This window comes from Drosophila gunungcola, unplaced genomic scaffold (genome assembly GCF_025200985.1).
Source record: "Drosophila gunungcola strain Sukarami unplaced genomic scaffold, Dgunungcola_SK_2 000001F, whole genome shotgun sequence".
Taxonomy (NCBI): domain Eukaryota; kingdom Metazoa; phylum Arthropoda; class Insecta; order Diptera; family Drosophilidae; genus Drosophila; species Drosophila gunungcola.
Genome location: NW_026453197.1, coordinates 14,658,105 through 14,675,795, shown reverse-complemented (window position 1 = coordinate 14,675,795; position 17,691 = coordinate 14,658,105). Strand labels below are relative to the sequence as shown.

General features: G+C 36.2%; 2 protein-coding genes across 6 annotated transcripts in view; both read left to right on the top strand.

Annotated features, from left to right (window-relative positions):
• Positions 1-17,431, top strand: part of LOC128263118 (fasciclin-3) — a 77,158-nt gene extending 59,727 nt beyond the window's left edge. The window contains exons 2-7 of one of the 5 annotated variants that reach the window (XM_052997837.1): positions 6,423-6,740; positions 7,251-7,592; positions 8,022-8,456; positions 10,772-10,802; positions 14,972-15,290; positions 16,238-17,431. In XM_052997837.1, coding sequence (XP_052853797.1) covers positions 6,423-6,740; positions 7,251-7,592; positions 8,022-8,456; positions 10,772-10,802; positions 14,972-15,290; positions 16,238-16,432 — 1,640 coding nt within the window. In that variant the 3' untranslated portion in view covers positions 16,433-17,431. Of the gene's footprint in view, positions 1-6,422; positions 6,741-7,250; positions 7,593-8,021; positions 8,457-9,656; positions 10,594-10,771; positions 10,803-12,033; positions 13,730-14,971; positions 15,291-16,054 lie in introns of those variants that run through there. The other 4 variants (XM_052997838.1, XM_052997840.1, XM_052997836.1 and 1 more) reach the window with 4 other exon arrangements.
• LOC128263119 (kallikrein-1) lies at positions 782-3,544 on the top strand. The gene is made up of 3 exons (XM_052997841.1): positions 782-1,836; positions 1,892-2,165; positions 2,221-3,544. The coding sequence occupies exons 1-3, from the start codon at positions 1,613-1,615 to the stop codon at positions 2,614-2,616; spliced, it is 894 nt and encodes a 297-aa protein (XP_052853801.1). The 5' UTR covers positions 782-1,612; the 3' UTR covers positions 2,617-3,544.
• Positions 17,432-17,691: the final 260 nt, after the last annotated feature.

The following is a 17,691-nucleotide window of genomic DNA, read 5'->3' as shown; positions in this document are numbered from 1 at the left end:
TCGATTCTTCAAGACAATTACATTAAAATCAAAAATCATAACTTTAAATTGAAATTACTTATTTAGTAAAAGTTTTTTTAATTTAGGAAATAACAAATATCTTAAAAATGACTTTTACCCTACAGTCTTGTGCACATTTTAAGGTAATTTTTTTACATTATATCATCTCTCCTTTTAGGCCATGTTTAATCCATTATTTGTTAAATTGTAAAATTCCTAATAAATATTAAAGAATTTTGTTTAACACTCAGTGGATCGTCTTAAAAATTACTACTTCTAAGATACTTAAACAGATTTTTAGAATTTAAATAGTTGTTCTGTAATTCTCTATATTTGGAAACTGCTATTATCTTAAAATTTAAATCTATAAACTTATAAAATTTTTCAGAATTGTTTTTGCAGGGTAACAGGTATTTTTCGACTCCTCCCTTAGCTTGTTCTACCACGTCTGTTGCTTGCGTGTGGGATTTTTGTGCATTAAATTAGGCAACCTTCGTCTGGTCTGGAATATGTTATTTCTGTCTTCTCCAGTTTGGCAGACGCTGTCATCGTCACAATTTGTATAAGCTTCTTAAAGGGTTAAGGCCAGAAAGTGAGTTGCACAGGCAGACGGCCGCATATTAATTTGCCCAGTAACATGTTGCACAACGATGGGGGAATTATATAAATTGCTGGCTGCAATTTTGTACTTGTATTGTTGAATTTATGAGAAATATGGACCGCAATATTTATTACATGCTCTCTCTTTCTTTCGGCTCAATCGCACATACAGAACATACTATATTGTATACCATTGTATAATAATCCAAAACTTAGCATAAATTTCAACTGGAGAAGTGGACAAAGTTTTGCGGTGCGTTTTGCACTTCTGGTCGGGGCATTAATTATGATAATATTTCTTGGACTTTAATAAGCATTTGGCATTTAAGGGACCCCTCAGATATGCAAACAGCTTGGCCTGCTTGCCACTTGCCACTCGTCCTCCGCCCTCAGTCGACGTGGACGCCACTTGACTGCGTTGTCGGGTAATTACAATAAGACGCTCATAAGCTCATCGAAAAGTGGAGTGCCAAATGCAAGATGCAAATGGCAGAGGAGCGGCCAACCTCATTGTCTCGTTCACATTAATTAACTGACAGATGGGAATGAATGTCTGCTGGGGAAGTTGTCTTATTTTGTTGTCCTCTGTGGTCCGACTCAAATAAATCTCTGCTGTTTAAATACCCGAACGTCTATGATGATTGTGAAAACAAATGGTGAATGTTTGCATTGTAAAGCGAAGCTCAAATTGGGGCATAAATAATGCAAGTGCTGTGCTGATGACTTGAAAGTGAAAATTTAGCAGCTCTAATGTAAATAATTAAATTCGAAATTTGTGTAACTAGCTTATTGATTGAATTGCAAAGCGGCAGGAAATCTAAATATATTTTAGATGCAATTTCCTAAGCAATAACACTGTCTAAATTATTCAAATTTGAGTTAATAACTTGACTCCTGACTCATTAGCCAAAATATTTACCTCTGTTAATTTAACATATTAAATACCGCATAAAAGACTAGGAATCCCTGCGTTGCTTATCACTTGTATTATTGCTTAAATACATCTCTACAAATGTGGCTTTCTCACATACTTTTGTTGCTGCAATTTCCGATGTTTGCACTTGGAAACATAACTACTAGTGACCAATATCCGGAACCTACATATAGCCACCTAAGTTCCCACCTAGTATCCTTGCGCACTCGTACATTTATTCATACTCCTGGAGATAATCATTTTTGTACTGGAGTGTTGATAAGTAAGCGCCATGTTCTTACTTCAGCGCATTGCATCACAGAGTGGGTACATCTATATATAAATATTTGAATATCTAATTTCGTATTTTATACTTAGTAAAAAGGGTATGATGATGAACACAAAACGAATTGTGGTTGCCCTTTGTGCGGCTCTTTTCAAAACTTCTGAGCGTGAGGAATTTCTTGTCGAAATCCAGAATATGGTTATCTATCCGTATTATCATAGAAACAAACGCGATGATATGGGTGTAATTAAACTAGGGAGAACTATTAAATTTGATGGCCTTCACTTGGCCCAAGTGATTATAGGTAATTCCCAACTGGAAGTGGGAAGAGATTGCAAGACCGTTGGTGGAAACTTTGGCATCAGAGTGGGTAGTTGGGATATTTTTTAAGGCAAAAAACATTCTAAATAAAAACCCTTAGAGGCAAAGATTTGGATCATTTTACAGCATGTTGTTCGTGGATGTTGAACTGCGACCATTTTCCGAGTGTCTGGATGTCAATAAAGATCTGAGAGAGGCTCAAGCCGAAAACGAAGATCTTATATGTGTAAAGCCCCTGCAAAGCCATGTTTGTACCACAGATTTCGGAGGCCCACTATTTTGTGATGGTCAGCTCTATGGGATCGCTTTGGGCTTCGTTAATTGTTCAAGTCCGAATCCGGTTTTCTTCAGTTACGTGCCTTTTTATACCAGCTGGATGAACAAGATGATATCCCAGGGAGTGGAGCTGCAGCCGCATCATAAATGGATATTTTCCTTGACCTTCCTCTACTGTATTTTGGGCAACTTTCACCTGCGGCAGCAAGTGGATATCTAAATCTCTCTGAAAAGGAAAAGCTCGCGCCTGCGATTAATGGAAAATTGAGGAAAGGCCCTAGGAAACTTTCGCCTGCAATGCACCTGTGTGCCACGTGTGGCAAACGTGTCACGTTCACTTTTTCTCCAAAAAAAAAACCGCATTGACTTTCCGTTTAACTTTAACAACAATATTTTCGGTTATTGCCTAGCACTTTTGCACTTTTTCATTAATCAAGGCGAAAAAGCAACTGCCGAAAAAAGCTTAATAAATTTGTACATAAAAAATGATTGATAAAGGCCATAAATAATCCCAATAATAAATAGAAAATTGGTCAAGAAAAAAGTAAAAGGCAGCGACACGGCAATTTGATGTAACAACCAATCATTATTAATAGCCACGAAATGCTGGATAAATACCGACCCGTAAAGGTAAAAAGAAATTGCACAAACACGCGATAATGTTTGGCCGAAATGAAAAGCCAGAAGTTAACAATAACAAGTTTGGCGCTGAACTTTCTTGTTCAACTCCCATTGACTTTGAGTTCAAGACTAGCTGTCAGTCTTGCGATGTAAAGCCAGCCAGAAATCAGTAATAATTATCTTTTTTGGTTGCCCCGCAATTGAATGCAGGTAGCTGGCATTACAAAAGCTGATAAATCGATGCTGATAAATTGAAAATTACCAGCCAAGCGATATATAATGGTTGGGATGATAAGCTCACAGATTGCATACAATAAATGTACATGTACTCGTGCCTGCAGCATTGGATTTTCCTTTTACAGTGCTGAAATTGCATACCAATTTGTGGTAGACAGCAGCCCAGACATATGTGCTGGTCTTGCTTTTATTTCTTTCTCTTTTAAAATCAACAAGATGCTGATTGGGACAGTGGGATCAAATGAGAAAGTCCTTTAATTAAATAAAAGTTAGACATTGAAGTCCAAAGTAATAAATATTAAGTACCAAAGAATTCGGTATAAAATGGGATACAAAACATACAATAATTAAACCTACAATAATATTAAGAAATAACAATAACAATTTTAAAACTGAACTAAAAAAAGTCTTGTATATTTGTAAATATTGTCCTTGCTTTCATCAAACATTTCTAACGTTGCCTATTTTGCCAAAAGTAACAAATCAGTTAAACGACTAAAAAAAATATAATAAATAAAATTAGTATGTTTAAATATTTCCTTGCTTTTATCAAACACTTCATTCAATATTCCACTGTGCCCTGTGCAACTTAACACAAAACCCAACCGAAAGTTTTGTTGAAAAATCAAAGTACCCGAACACAAAATTCAAGTAAAAATCACGTTCCAACCAAAAGACGCTAACGTGGCCAAAAAATGGAAAACAATAGCCACAACAGGCTGCCTGAGACGTTGCATCGATATGGACTCCCAGACCATAGTTGATTTTTATTGGGAAGAGTGAGGGCATTAAATTAAATCTATTTGTACAATTTATAGAGGGGAAAAGTGAAGTGAAATGATTTCTATGGCTTCACACACACTAGAAGCAAAAAAGAGCTCTTAAAGTGCGGGCAACGTTTCCGCTGAGGCAAGACCACTGAACTGGACAAACGTTCCTCCGAAAACTGCAGACATGGCATCAAATAAAACATGGGGAACAACGGCGGAGGAGAGTCCAGTCGGGATCTGTAAATCCAACCCTGAGGACGGCAATGGTCCACCGAAAATTTCGCTGGCGAAAAAAAGCTAAATAAATAAATATCTCCAGCACGGGGGGAATGGATAAAAAATAGATTTGTGCTGTGAATAAACACATGGATATAGAGCGTATGTCGACATCAGAGGTGAATGCGTGAGCAAGTCACTCGTGACTCACGCAATAAAATCAATTTTTAAACGTTGTACATAATTGAAACTAAGTTAATTCATGATTTCAATTCTAATCTATAAAAAAGTTGCTTTTCTCATCACAGAATTAGTTTACCCATGACAATTTTACTTTTTGGTCTCACCCCTAATAAAAATGGTACCAAATTTTCGACTTATTTACATTGCAACAACCAAATTTCATAGCACGCGCTCATCTCTTTTCAATGCAACGTCTCGAATGCCGGCGCTTGTTTTCATAGCTGTGAATGTGACATTGTCCAACTTCAACTTCCTCGTTTTCCCTTTTTTTTTTTGGTTGTGCACTATTTCGGAACCCGAGCCACAGTTTGTTGCAATCCCCGTTTTTATTTGTGGGGGAAAGTGTGAAACGATTTTTGCTGACTCTGGACTCCGCACTCTGGACTCTGGAATCCAAGCTGCAGAAAAACTTCTCGACGGGATTTCAAGCGACCCTTTGCCGGCATCTAAGTGGTTTTATAGGGTCTACAAATTCTAGTGTGAATACAGAAATGAAACAAAAAGAGTGGGCGTTACATAAAAATATCACTGGCAGCAAATAAAAGGAGTCTGCAAAAAAAAAAAAAAATCACTCACAACTCAATTGTCAAAAGTTAAGCGACATCTCATGGGGCGGTCGAAAAGTTTCGCGTTACACGGCCAGCTGGCTGACCCGATTTTTAAAGTCGAATGCAAATGCTGTTGTTTTCTTTTTTTCCGCACGTTTCCGGCTGACCAAACAAAACTTCACTCAGCCAGTCAGTCATCCAAAAGCAAAAAAGCGCAGCGGCATCGAGCGGAGAAATCAATTCACTTTTGGCCAGCTGCATTTCGAGGTTCTTTTACAGCTGCCCCCCGTTTTTGTACCTCTTATCCCAATGAGTTTTGAGATTGCAGTTGTTTATCTTGCCCCGCCTCTCATGTTAATGGTGCAATTTGCAATTTTGCGGCTTTCATTTACAGAAATTAGACGGCAATTTCGGAAAACGTTAGCCGGCATTAGACGAAGAAATAAATACGATTGAAGTAGTCGGCTACCAACACAGCTATCAAGTCCTGGAAACTTTCATGATTGATGTGAAATAAGAGAACCTCTCACTTTAATGTGTACATATATTCTACAAAAATACGTGCTCATGTGTACATTAAGAAGAGAATGAAAATGAGGATAAAAGAATGTAATCAACTGTTGAACATAAGACTTTAATCTCAATTTAAAAGGAATTTAAACCTAATTTAATCCCTTATACAAAACCCAAGCACACAAATTAACTAAAATTAAATCGAATTAGTTTGTCAAAACCCGAGTCAAAATTTCATTAGAAATTAGCCTCCTCCAACTATTTGCCCCGCCCAACGGACATAGGCAAAGTCAGGCAAACAAACAAGCAAATAAGGAGAAAGCTCCACTTGTGCTCAAACGTTTAATGCCCAACTTAGAAAATTACTCAAATGTCTTAATTGGCAAATAGTAGATGCTAAAAAAGAATGGCAAGCAACTGCAATTGGGAGAACTTTTCGCAAAACTTTTTCAACTGCGGCAATGGGAGTGGGAAAACATTTCCACACAAAAGCGAGAAGAAAAAAAAACAAGCGAATAACTTAATTGAAACTTAATGAGAAAATGCAGCCGCATTGTTTGCACTGGCAAATGAAAAAACAAGCTGAGATCTCCGGGTATGCGATGCGTATCTTAAAGATGCAAACGTGCAGGTGTCTGTCTGCTAAATGCGACAGTCATTTGCCTGATTGCCGAGACATTAGGACAGCGTGTCGAGTGTTGCATGGAACGTGCCGTTTTATTTATTTGTTTTTTTTTTTGCTGTTTTTCTGGCGAAACACAAAGACCCGGGCTATGCGATACCAGATACTGGATACTAGATACTAGATACTAGATACTTAAGTGAATTGCACAACAGCCCCAACATAATCGCCTCTTTTGTTTGCATTTATCTTTCAGATGCGCTCACCTGGGCCCAGTTGAATGTGGAGCCCAACACAGCGCTCCTCAACGAAGGCGACCGCACCGAGCTGCTGTGCCGCTACGGCAGGTCCATCAACTACTGCCGCATCGAGATCCCCGGCGAGCAGAAGGTCCTCAACTTGTCGCCGGAGTGGAGCAAGACCCCCGGATTCACGTACTTCGGAGCGGGTCTCACGGCCGGACAGTGCGGCGTCAGCATCGAGCGGGTGAAGGCCACCAACAATGGCCAGGTCAAGTGCAGTCTGGGCGTCGAGGGAGAGGAGCTGTCGGGCACCATCGACCTGGTGGTGGCATGTAAGTAGCTAAAACAAAAATATAGAATATATATTAATACATACCCACAAGTTTAAAGGAAACATTGTCCATATACCTTACAAGTCCCAAATATTTTTTTAACCATAATCAAATTAAAAAAAGTCGTTCTGCCTAAACCAAACAAATTAAAAAGACTTTTAAATAAATAAAATTGAGCCGAAGTGCATACTACAGAAAAAATTGGTCTACAATTTTCGGAGTATTCAATTAAAAACTATCATATTTTTTCTTATCAAGCTGGGAACTCTGAAATAAGTTATCTCTTTCTTTACCGAATTAAAAACTTGTAATAAATTAAACCGGAAAACTACATTAAAAAAATTAATTTATAAACAGATATCTATATTTTAAGTTTATTTGATTTAATAAATTAGTCGAATTTTATTATATCACGAACTCTGATAGTGAATTTAAAGTTATGCTTTGTGAAGCAAACCTTTTTAGTCAGACAATTTTTTATATAAATTTTTATTTGTCCTAATTTTGCAGTGCGTCCCCAGCAGCCCATCATCGAGCTGCTGTCGCGGCCAAATCGCGAGGGCTACTTTAACGAGGGAACCGAATTCAAGGCCCGCTGCAGCGTTCGTGATGGCCGCCCTCCGGCGAACATCTCGTGGTACATTGACAACATGCCGGCCAACAAGCGCACCACTCCCCTGGAGGTCATGTCCTCCACCAGCGAAAACGTGGAGCTGTCGACCTCCGTGCAGGAAATTCAATGGCACCTGTCGCCCGAGGACAGCAACCGGAAGCTGGTCTGCCGCTCGCACCACCAAACCGATCGCGAAAGTGTCCCGCCTCAGGAGGCCGCCTACATCATCAACGTCCGATGTGAGTGCTCAAGCATAATTAACTTCTAATTTGAAGATTTTTAAGTAGCTTGGTCATAAGATAACATACTATAAACATCTCTTCCAATTAAGTTTTTAAGTTTTAAGTAATTAAAAAAGCCTTAAATCTTGCGTATGGAAAATTACATTGATTTCAAAACGATACATTTATTATTTATTTATTTACGAAACTTGGTCATATATATGTCATATCAATTAAGTTTAATAGGACCAGCTTAAGATTATTTATGTAGGTCAATAAATATTGTTTGAGTTTTTTTTTATATTGAGATTCTGGGGGCTATAAATATATCTTTTAATTAAATTTCATTTGGACTTCCGGTTGCAAGTCGATTGGATAAGATGTCTGTAGCTGACCCTAGTATCTCTGTTATATTTATCCCTATTATAATTCATTTTTTCCCCTCAGATGCCCCCGTCCACCAGCCTGATGCCGCCGTATACGGCCTGTATCTGGAGCACACTGCCATTGTGAACATCACCATCCGGGCCAGTCCGCAGCCCAAGATCGAATGGACCATCGATGGAGCGGTTGTGGGACAGGGCCGTACCGACGGACGCTACTCGGCCTATGAGCCGCAGTATCTGGGCAACGACGAGTACAACGTGACTTTGGCAATTGCCGGCCTGACTCTGGAGGACACCACGAAAATCTACAATCTGAGGGCCAGCAACGAACTGGGACTGACGGACTACCAGGTGCGAATCAGTTCGTCGAGCAAACCGCCCAGCAGCAGCCTCGATGTGGCCGCAATTGTTGGCATTGTGGTGGCCGTAGCCGTTTTGGTCCTGGTCGTTCTACTGATTGTGTTTGCACGAGCCACTGGCCGATGGTGTTTTGGCGGTAAGTCGGAAATGTTATTTTTAAATCTCCATACACACATTATTGCTTATTTCGTGGATGAAACATTGTCATTAGCTTCTCGGCCACATGAACAGCAACAACAACAACATCATCATCATCATGATCATCCATCGCCACTATTGTCTCATCATCAGCTATGCTAACAATAATTTCTGGCTTTAGGTTCTCCACCCAAACCACTCAATTCCACCCACCATCAACACCACCACCATTTCTCCCCATCCACAACTCATCCTGCAATTCATATATGTACTCGGGTTTTTGGGGCCTGTGAGCTGGGCTCTTCTGCCACCAGCCGTTGTTAACTTTCGACACATTGTGCGGCTTTTAAATTTTAATTAGCGTTAACCTAGCAGAAAGAGCTGCTAAAGGGCCGGATGAACGCAGCAGCCCTAGAAAACTCAACTAATTAAAAAAATTCACTTGACTTTGCCGTCGGAGTTTCTGTGGAAAAATATTCTTGCAAATGTATTAGGCAGGGCCAAAAATTGAAATATGGAACATATGAAAGAGAAAATGAAATGAAAAAACAACTAGGACTTTTTAGAAATATACGAAAATTGAAGTGTTTAGTTTAAAAATGAAAAAAAAAAACTGGAGGCACAATGAATGATTCTTTGATATCATTTATCTAATAACAAAAGAAAAAACTTTTAAAGTATTTATTACATATGTAATGTGCAAAAGAAAAAAAAACATTTTTTATTGCAATGAAACGCTGATTAATAAATCTTAAAAAAATCGGGAAAACATTTGTGTACCTAAGTATTAAAGTATAACTATAAAACAAATCCAACCCAACTAAAATAAATAATTTAATGTAATTAGTTTCCTAAGATTAACAACAAAATTGTACAACTCTCTGAGAAAAAGTGTCTACAAATGACAACAACAAGAAGAGCTAACATTAAAAACGAAAATTGGTCACTAAAATTTAGCCAAGAAAAATTCCAAAATATTTTTAAAAACGTGTTTTTTGCTTTCGATGCTTAATATGCTCTCTGTTCTTTCTGCTTTATAAGCTTTTTGGTAAATGGACTAACCTCAACTTTAATATGGAATTTTGGTATCTTCAAGATCGAAATCTTCTCTGCCTGTCTCTTCCTTTATCTACCCTTCCCTCTCTTTCTCTCTGCACACAAAGCTAAATGCTAGTTCTTGTTGTTGTCGTTTTTACAGGCGCCACTCTAAACACGGACATTGGTCCCGATTCCGAGGCCCAGATCCATCCGGAATTCAACGACGACGAGGAGCTGGATGGTCGCGATAATGGCGATGAGCATATCGATACCACCCAGCAGTCGGAGGAGGCCACGCCCCCCGTAACCGATAAATTGGAGGCGCAAAAGAAGGCGGACCTGAAGAAAAGTGCGGCGGCGACAGCGGCAGCGGTTATAGCCGCTGGAAATGGCAGCCAGCACAGTTTAAATGGCCTCGAGGCTCCCAAGCCGCCAAATACTTCCGTTTAGGCCGCCCACCGCCCCATAATTCCCAGTAAATGGGCGTGGCTCTTGGCCAGTTAGCTGTGTGCCCCATTTGCTTAAAGCAAAAGGGAAAAATGAAACAAAAATAACGAATAAATAGGTTTCTCCTTACCACACTTTGCTCTCAAATATTTGCTCTCTCATAAAAAATAATATTTATGAAAAAATCACAAAAAGCGCACAACAAAAAAATAATATAAACTTATATAATTTTACTATAAAAAAGAAACAAAAGCAACACCTTACCTTAGGCCAAGTAATTTTAAGTGACCAATTTTCGAAAACCGCGAATCTCTCAATTTATAAATTTTACCTCGTCCACTCGAATATATCTAAAATGAACCATAAAACATATACTATAAATAATAAATCAAAAATGTCCAATTTATTGTATTATATTTTGTCCAGCAATACTGTTTTTCATTCATGTATTTATTTAATTATTATTCTAATTATTATTTTGTGTCGATTGGCTAATCAATCAATTTAAACTTGGCAGGCATAACAAATTAGAAAATTAAACATGCCTATGATTTATTTTAATTAGTTATTCGCTTCACACATGTGTTTTTTTCTGTTCTTTTGTAATTTTAGTAAAACGAAAAAAATAAACAAAATGTGAAAAATATAAATTTGTAAAGTTTCAACTGTGTTTGATGTGGCTGAAATGAAGTTGATGATGATGTTGTTAGGGGGGGTACATATTCGAATATCCATTAATCATGACATTCCTTTTTATTGAGTATGCAAATGATTCTGCAAAATTTGTAAATATTATTAAATAAACTTTTTTTAATTTTCTCTACACAGGCAAATCAATCAAGACGCCCACAAACGAAACGTAAGTACAGTGAACCCTAACTTCAGCCTTAAAAATGTCAAAATAAGTTCAGAAAAGTGCAAAAAAAAGGGGCCAGTCCATAAATACATAATTTCTAGCCATGGATCCACAACTAACCCGTCGACGGTATCTGGTTTGCTTAAATTTGTTTAATTTTCAAAGCCATTAATCTGTTATCCATTACTTTAATAGTGCGTAGTTCGGATGTGTGTTTGTTTGTCTACTTGCATGTGTCTCTTGAGTGGCTTTAATTTTCGTACTTACATTAACCGTATGTCAAAAAAGCAATCATCTCTAGATTTAGAAGCAGCTCATTCTCATCCTAGGTTAGTTCATAGTCCATTTATAGTAAAAAAATTAATTTAAGCACACGCATAAACATAAACACACAATACACACACATTGCTAAAGTCTCGTGTTTCGTCTTGTATTTGAAAATTCTTGAAATCTGAAACTCTAAATTTAAATCCCATAAAAGCAAAATCAGTTTCAAATAGTTGTCACGCTGTCACACACACGCCCACACCATACACATATTATACACTCCTGAACTTTCACATTTAAACGCTCGCTAGTCGCTCTGCCACGCCCACTTTGCTCGCTCGCCCGCCCACCAGAAAAATATGAAGTCTCTGTCTCGCTCTGTCTCTCTCCTACCCTCTGAAAATCATAAAGCTCTCTTGCTCTGTCTCACGCATTTACTAAAAATGTCAGAAATGTCGCTGTCCAAAGTCATTCAACAAAAATATAATAACTAGAAGCAAACAAATGCATAGAACAAAAAAAAAACATAACTCTATAGTGTTAGAGCCACTTTGCTAATGCATCACAAAAATAATATAATAAAAAAAAACCAAACCTCAACCACAAAAAATAAGAAACGAAAACAAACTTCTTGCCATGTTTTGTCTTCTTCTTCTACTACTTTCATATGGACAACAAACAACGCCAACAACACAACGAAAACCACTGAATAAAATGTGTGAACTACCCACAAAATTTCTAAACCACTGAAAAAAACTGAAATGTTGAATATTAAATTCAAACCTAAAATGTAAAAACACAATTTTATTGAAATATTTTCAAAAAATTTTTAAACTAAAAAAAAATTGTTTGCTAACTTTTTACAATAATGTGTATATCAAAAACATTCCTGAAAACTGTATCAAACTTCCTAAAATCACAAAAAAATCTAAAAATATTATACAATACAAACAAAATCCATAAACAGCCAGAGTGATAAGCAACTGGAGTTGGAAACCCAACAACAACATGGTCAAAATGTGGCACTTTTGGAGACCCCAAATGGTATTACCCTGTTGGGCGCCAACAAATTGCGTGAGGCCAATGGAAATGGACACGATCGTCTGTCGGTTGAAAGACGACATCACGATGAAGATGATAGCTTTGAATATGCCACGGATCGTGAGAGCAGTGTCTACAATCCCACCACACGGCCCCTGAAAAGTATTTTGATGAGTCAGGCGGCAGGTCGCTATTCCCGGCACTCTACCAGCGACAAGGATGATGGCAATGAGAATGCTGATCTGCTGCAAAAGGGAAATCAACTGGGCATTCCCGAATCGCGTTTTTCGCGATGGCTGCCCAAGGATCAACGCGAGCTGATCGAAAAGCAGGCGATGTTACTTTCGGGAAGGGGCACGTCCAAGGCGCCAGCAACACCACCCAAGCCACAGAGACCCCAGATCGGAGAGGCAACAAAAGCGGCAAATGCCACAAATTCCACAAATTCTCAGACGACGACGACAACGACGACAACGACGACACCGACGACGCCAAAGCTTCCACAGGAAACGGAAATCTGAGCGAGTGCACGTGTGTTTGTGTGCGCGTGTGGCATTCATATTTATTTATTTCTCCTTTTTTGGGTACAGGAAACGCGCAGCAGAATTAGGGACGGAGCAGTTTTGCGGCAATCTGAAAAATGTAGGGAACGCAGCCATAAGAGTCAATGACATTTCATGAATTAAGTGTCAGAAAACACAGTTAACTAAATCCTTAAATGTGGTAATGTAAAGTGTAGCCTTCTATTATGAAACAGAAATTAAATTTTAAAGTGCAATAAGCATAGAAATTTTGGGTATTAAATTGATACAAAATTGTTTGCTTTGGATTTGTAAACAACTTTTAATGATTCCATTTATTTTTAAATCACTTTAGTTTACCATATGGTAAACTAAAATAAATAAATAAAATAAATCAATATGATTATACCGGCTGTAATAACTAAAGGTTACATACACAATAATTAATCTATTTTTCCTTCCTTAAGACTTAAAATTTAATATTAAAGCCAACTTAATTTAAAATAGCTTCGAACTCAACTGCATTCATCACCCAGTTAGCTTTTCAACAACTTTAAATAAATCAGTCGCAAAACTGACTCCAAAATAGTCTTTAAGCTTTGCTTTAACACACAAAAGCCTATTCTCCCCTGAAAAACAATGAATAACAAACCAAACATTTAAACCTATAACTAAGACGACAAAAACTGATTCATTTCATAGAGATTGAAGCGGGCATGAAATTAAGTTATTTTCGAATAATCGAAAAAGTTTGCATGACAAGCATGAAGCGAAAGATCATTGTTTTACACCAATATTTTTTGTAGTCACTGTAGAACAAAAATCATCAAGTGAAATATATGCGCATCAAGAACGTGTTCAACTTAAGCCGCGCACACTGTACTTTAAGAGCAAAAATAAAATTAATTTTGTTTTTTGATTTTTTTGTTCGAGTGGACAGGACCTTATATAAAACTTTTAAGTAACAATTAGAAATTTAAAACAAAAACGATATAATGTAGTTAGGATCTTTTGATACAATTTGTTTGTATTTTATTATTTTTTACAAAAAGTATGTTTAATATTTAATTAACAACAATAAATATTGTTAAAATTGAGAAATGTTTCCTTTTTTTGGATTTATTAATTTTGCGAATGCCTGAATATGTGTGCGTGTGTGAAGGGCGATTTTTGAAAGGGATTGCATTATGTAAGGGAAATTCCTAACAATGCAGCATATCAAAGAGGAAACGCCCCGTACAATTTAGCATTTTCCATAACAAAAGCAATATCATTAAAATACGAAAGCAGCATTTCATGCCATAAACATTTCATATATGTATATATATGAGGGACTAACACGCCACGCCAAAAACCTATACAAATACAAGCACGAACACATAGACACGGCACACACAGTTAGGACAATTTATCCAGCAGATACTTGTTGAGCTGGCCCAGACAGCAGGCAGACATTCAAATGAGCCAAAAATATTTATAGAATATAAATGGAACTCATTTCAGCCAAGCGAAAGCAATTTACTTGGTCAGCCCATGTTAAACAAAGGTTAAAGTGTGGGCAGAATTGGGTTAAAGGTCCACAAAAGACATTAGCTACGGGTATTAGGTGAAGCATAGGAATTTTAGTAAAAGCCATTGTTACAGTGTATTATAAACAATAAATATATCAAAATATATGTTTCTTATGAGTTCAGGTTGGGCTCCAAAACGTTAGCGTTTAAGGAATACTTCTATAACATTTTAAGAGTATTATTCAAACTTGAAAAATTTCAAGCAAAAACTTTAGTTATCTATATAAAATATTGACTATAAAAATAATTTGGTCCGGAAACTTTCAGAAACATTTTCACAAAGCTAAAATAGCTTCAAAACGTTCTCTAATTAAACTTAATTCAGAATATATGGTTTTTAGGTTATTTTCAAAATACAGTTTCGAATTAAATGAGATTAAAAACTTTTTCCCCTCGAATATTTGCTTTTCCTAACACAATTTGGGTTTTAATGGTGCCACACACGAACAACAATAACAATTACGCAATTACCAAAACACAAGTTCTTAAGCCCACTAACAACTGCCAGATAGGAAACTTAAAATAGAGCAGAGAGCTGCCAAGAAATGACTTCTAACCACACGACTAACCCCGAACACTTTGATGGCCATCTTTTGTTAACTTATTTTTCCGGAAAGAAAATTCGCACACCAGCAATTATTTTGACACAGTAATGAGTAGCAAAAAATAAGCAAAAAAAATATATAAAGCAAACAGCCAAAAACTTTCATACAAAAATCAAAATCATGAACCCATCCAAAAACCTCCCAACAATTTCACAACCGACAAGCAGCAGCGACACCGAAAGCGCCGATATAAAAGCCACCTCAACGGCCACGGCCACAACGACGATGGGCGGAGTGGGCGTGTCGGCCGAGGAGGAGGAAACCGTTAACGAACAGGAGAACCCACAGCAACAACAACAACAGCAGCAGCAGCAGAAGAAGGCCAAGAGATTGCCGGCTTTTGCCGCGGCAATTTTAAAGCGTTTCAACGAAAAGGATTCGAGGAAGAACAAGGATAACCAGGAGTCGATGAATATTGTGGAGGCATGTGAACAGGAGAATCCGGCAGGCAACAATGCCATCGATGGCAATGACAATGAACCAAAGGTATTAAAAAATGTCCCGCACACCGTCCTTTTCTCTTTCCATCTTCTCTGACTTTTCCTGAGCACACAGAAAAAATATCATCAAAAATGTTCAGATGAACGATATGTTCTTAAAATCAAATTCCGAAGAATCTGTAGAAAAATTATTACTTTTTTGAATATAAAAATGGGAATTTGTAATATTTATATTTCATTTTAAAATTATATATTCATTTTGAAATATGATAAATATGTTATTTTAAATCCTTAATATGATTGCATACTTTTACGCAAATTTTGTTTATTTTAATTTTTACATTTTAAATTACGATTTAATCAATATAAAACCAATTTACATGTTTTAAGTATGCAATGATATATTTTATTTTTAATTATTGTTGTGAAAACTTTGTTTAATACTACGATTACAGCTCTAGATCTTAGTTAAAATTCTTAATCATATTTGATATTGACACAATCAAATCGACAAAAATTTGGGATGGTAAAGAATTCATTAGTTGATTTCCGTGATTATTACCTTTGTGTGTGCGTGTGTTTGAGTGCAAGCTGTATTTACCTTTAAGCTTAGCATAGTTACTTCATACTTAGACGCAAGCTTTAAGCAAACAAACAAATTCCTTTTTTTATAATTTCCTTTTTGCTATTATCACAAATTTTTCTACATCATTTTCTTTGCCATTTTCTGCTCTTTCCGTTAAAAAAAACCAACCGCATGCAAAATAAAATCCGTTGTTGTATAACTTTTGTATATATACGCAAATAAAGGCTATAGTTTGGCAGAGCACCTCACCAGTGTGGACATTTAAGTAAAGCAAAGCAAAAAGCAAAAAAAAAGGTATTTCAAATTTCCCCTATGAAAAGCCTTAAAACTAAAAACTCTTAAATATTTCATTAAATGAAACCAATACTTATGAAAACATTTATTATCTATTTCAAAACAAAATTTAGCAAGACAAACAACTCGTCTATGCTGAACTTGTACTAAAACCAGCAAATGAGGCAACAACAACAGCAACACCAGCACCCACAGCAAAAACAACAACAGCAGCAACAACTCCTGAAGGAACTGGAGTTGGGGCTAAAAGTTCAACGGAATACGCCGAAATCGTCTATGTGCAAAAGGGAGGCGAAAGCAAAAAATAATCTAGCCCAACAAAAAAAAAAACCCTGGGAGGCTGACACAAATAAAAAATAAAAATATATGCACAAAAATTAAGAAGCAGCAAAACAAAAAACCCAGTGCAGCATAAACATAAACTTTACAATGATATTAAGAATGCAGAAAAAAATAAGAATAAAATGTCTTAAGTGGTTTTTCAAAAACTTCTTGAATGTGTGTACTAAAATCTAATGAAATGTGAAACTAAAAGCATAAAAGCAAAAGCGAAAAAAATAAACTCATACAAAATAAACTTAATTCTCCGCACAGAAATCTTGACACAAGACACACCCCTCAATATGTACCCCTCCTCCCTCAGCCCACACATTAAATCAAATTTACAACAAGATAAAAATGTAAAAGAACCTTAAAAAAGCTAAAAGAATATTTGCAAAACAACTATATATAAATAAAATTTACATAAACATAGGCAAGAGAAAAAAAAAATTTGAAAATCTCAATTATTTACATAAATGTCTCGCATTTAAGCTAAATGTAAATTTAAGACAAGAAGCAACAAAAAAATATAAAAAACTATGCAAAATTGAAGTAATCTTATTTAGACGTACCTTAAATTATTTTTACGCAAGCATTTTTGTACACATTGCCGTTTTGAATATGCAAAATTAGTACTGTAACATTTTAGGCAGCCAGAGAAAAGCATTTAAACAAATTAATAACAAAAATAGGGAAAAAATTTACCGAACATTTCTTGCAACTGAAAGTATTCTATCATTATTAATTTTGTTTTTCTTGTCTCTTAACGATGTCCATCCATTTTCCATACAACTGGCAATTAATGTTATTATTTAAAACCATTTAAGCAATTACGTATTAATTGATATTTGACTAAGTTAAGTGCATAAATTAATTACAATGTACTTTCATGATGATGATTGATTTTTGTATTTTGTAAGTTATAATTTGTATAAAGTTAAGCTGAACAACAAACTTTTTTGAATAAAATTCTTTACTATATGAAATGGGTGTATTTTTCAATTCAACTTACAATAGAATAAGTGATTTGCAAATATAATAAAAGTGGTAGGTATTTTCGTTAAAAAAAATTAAATATGAAAATAATTTTTTTATCAATTTTTTTTTTTTATCTATTTTCTGCGAATTTGTAATTGAGTTTTTTTTTTGTTTAATTAAGAGATTTGGAATATACTGCCGCCAAAAAAATTCCACTGTCTATGTTAAAATTCGCCTTGTTTAATCAAATATCAAATTAACAACAACA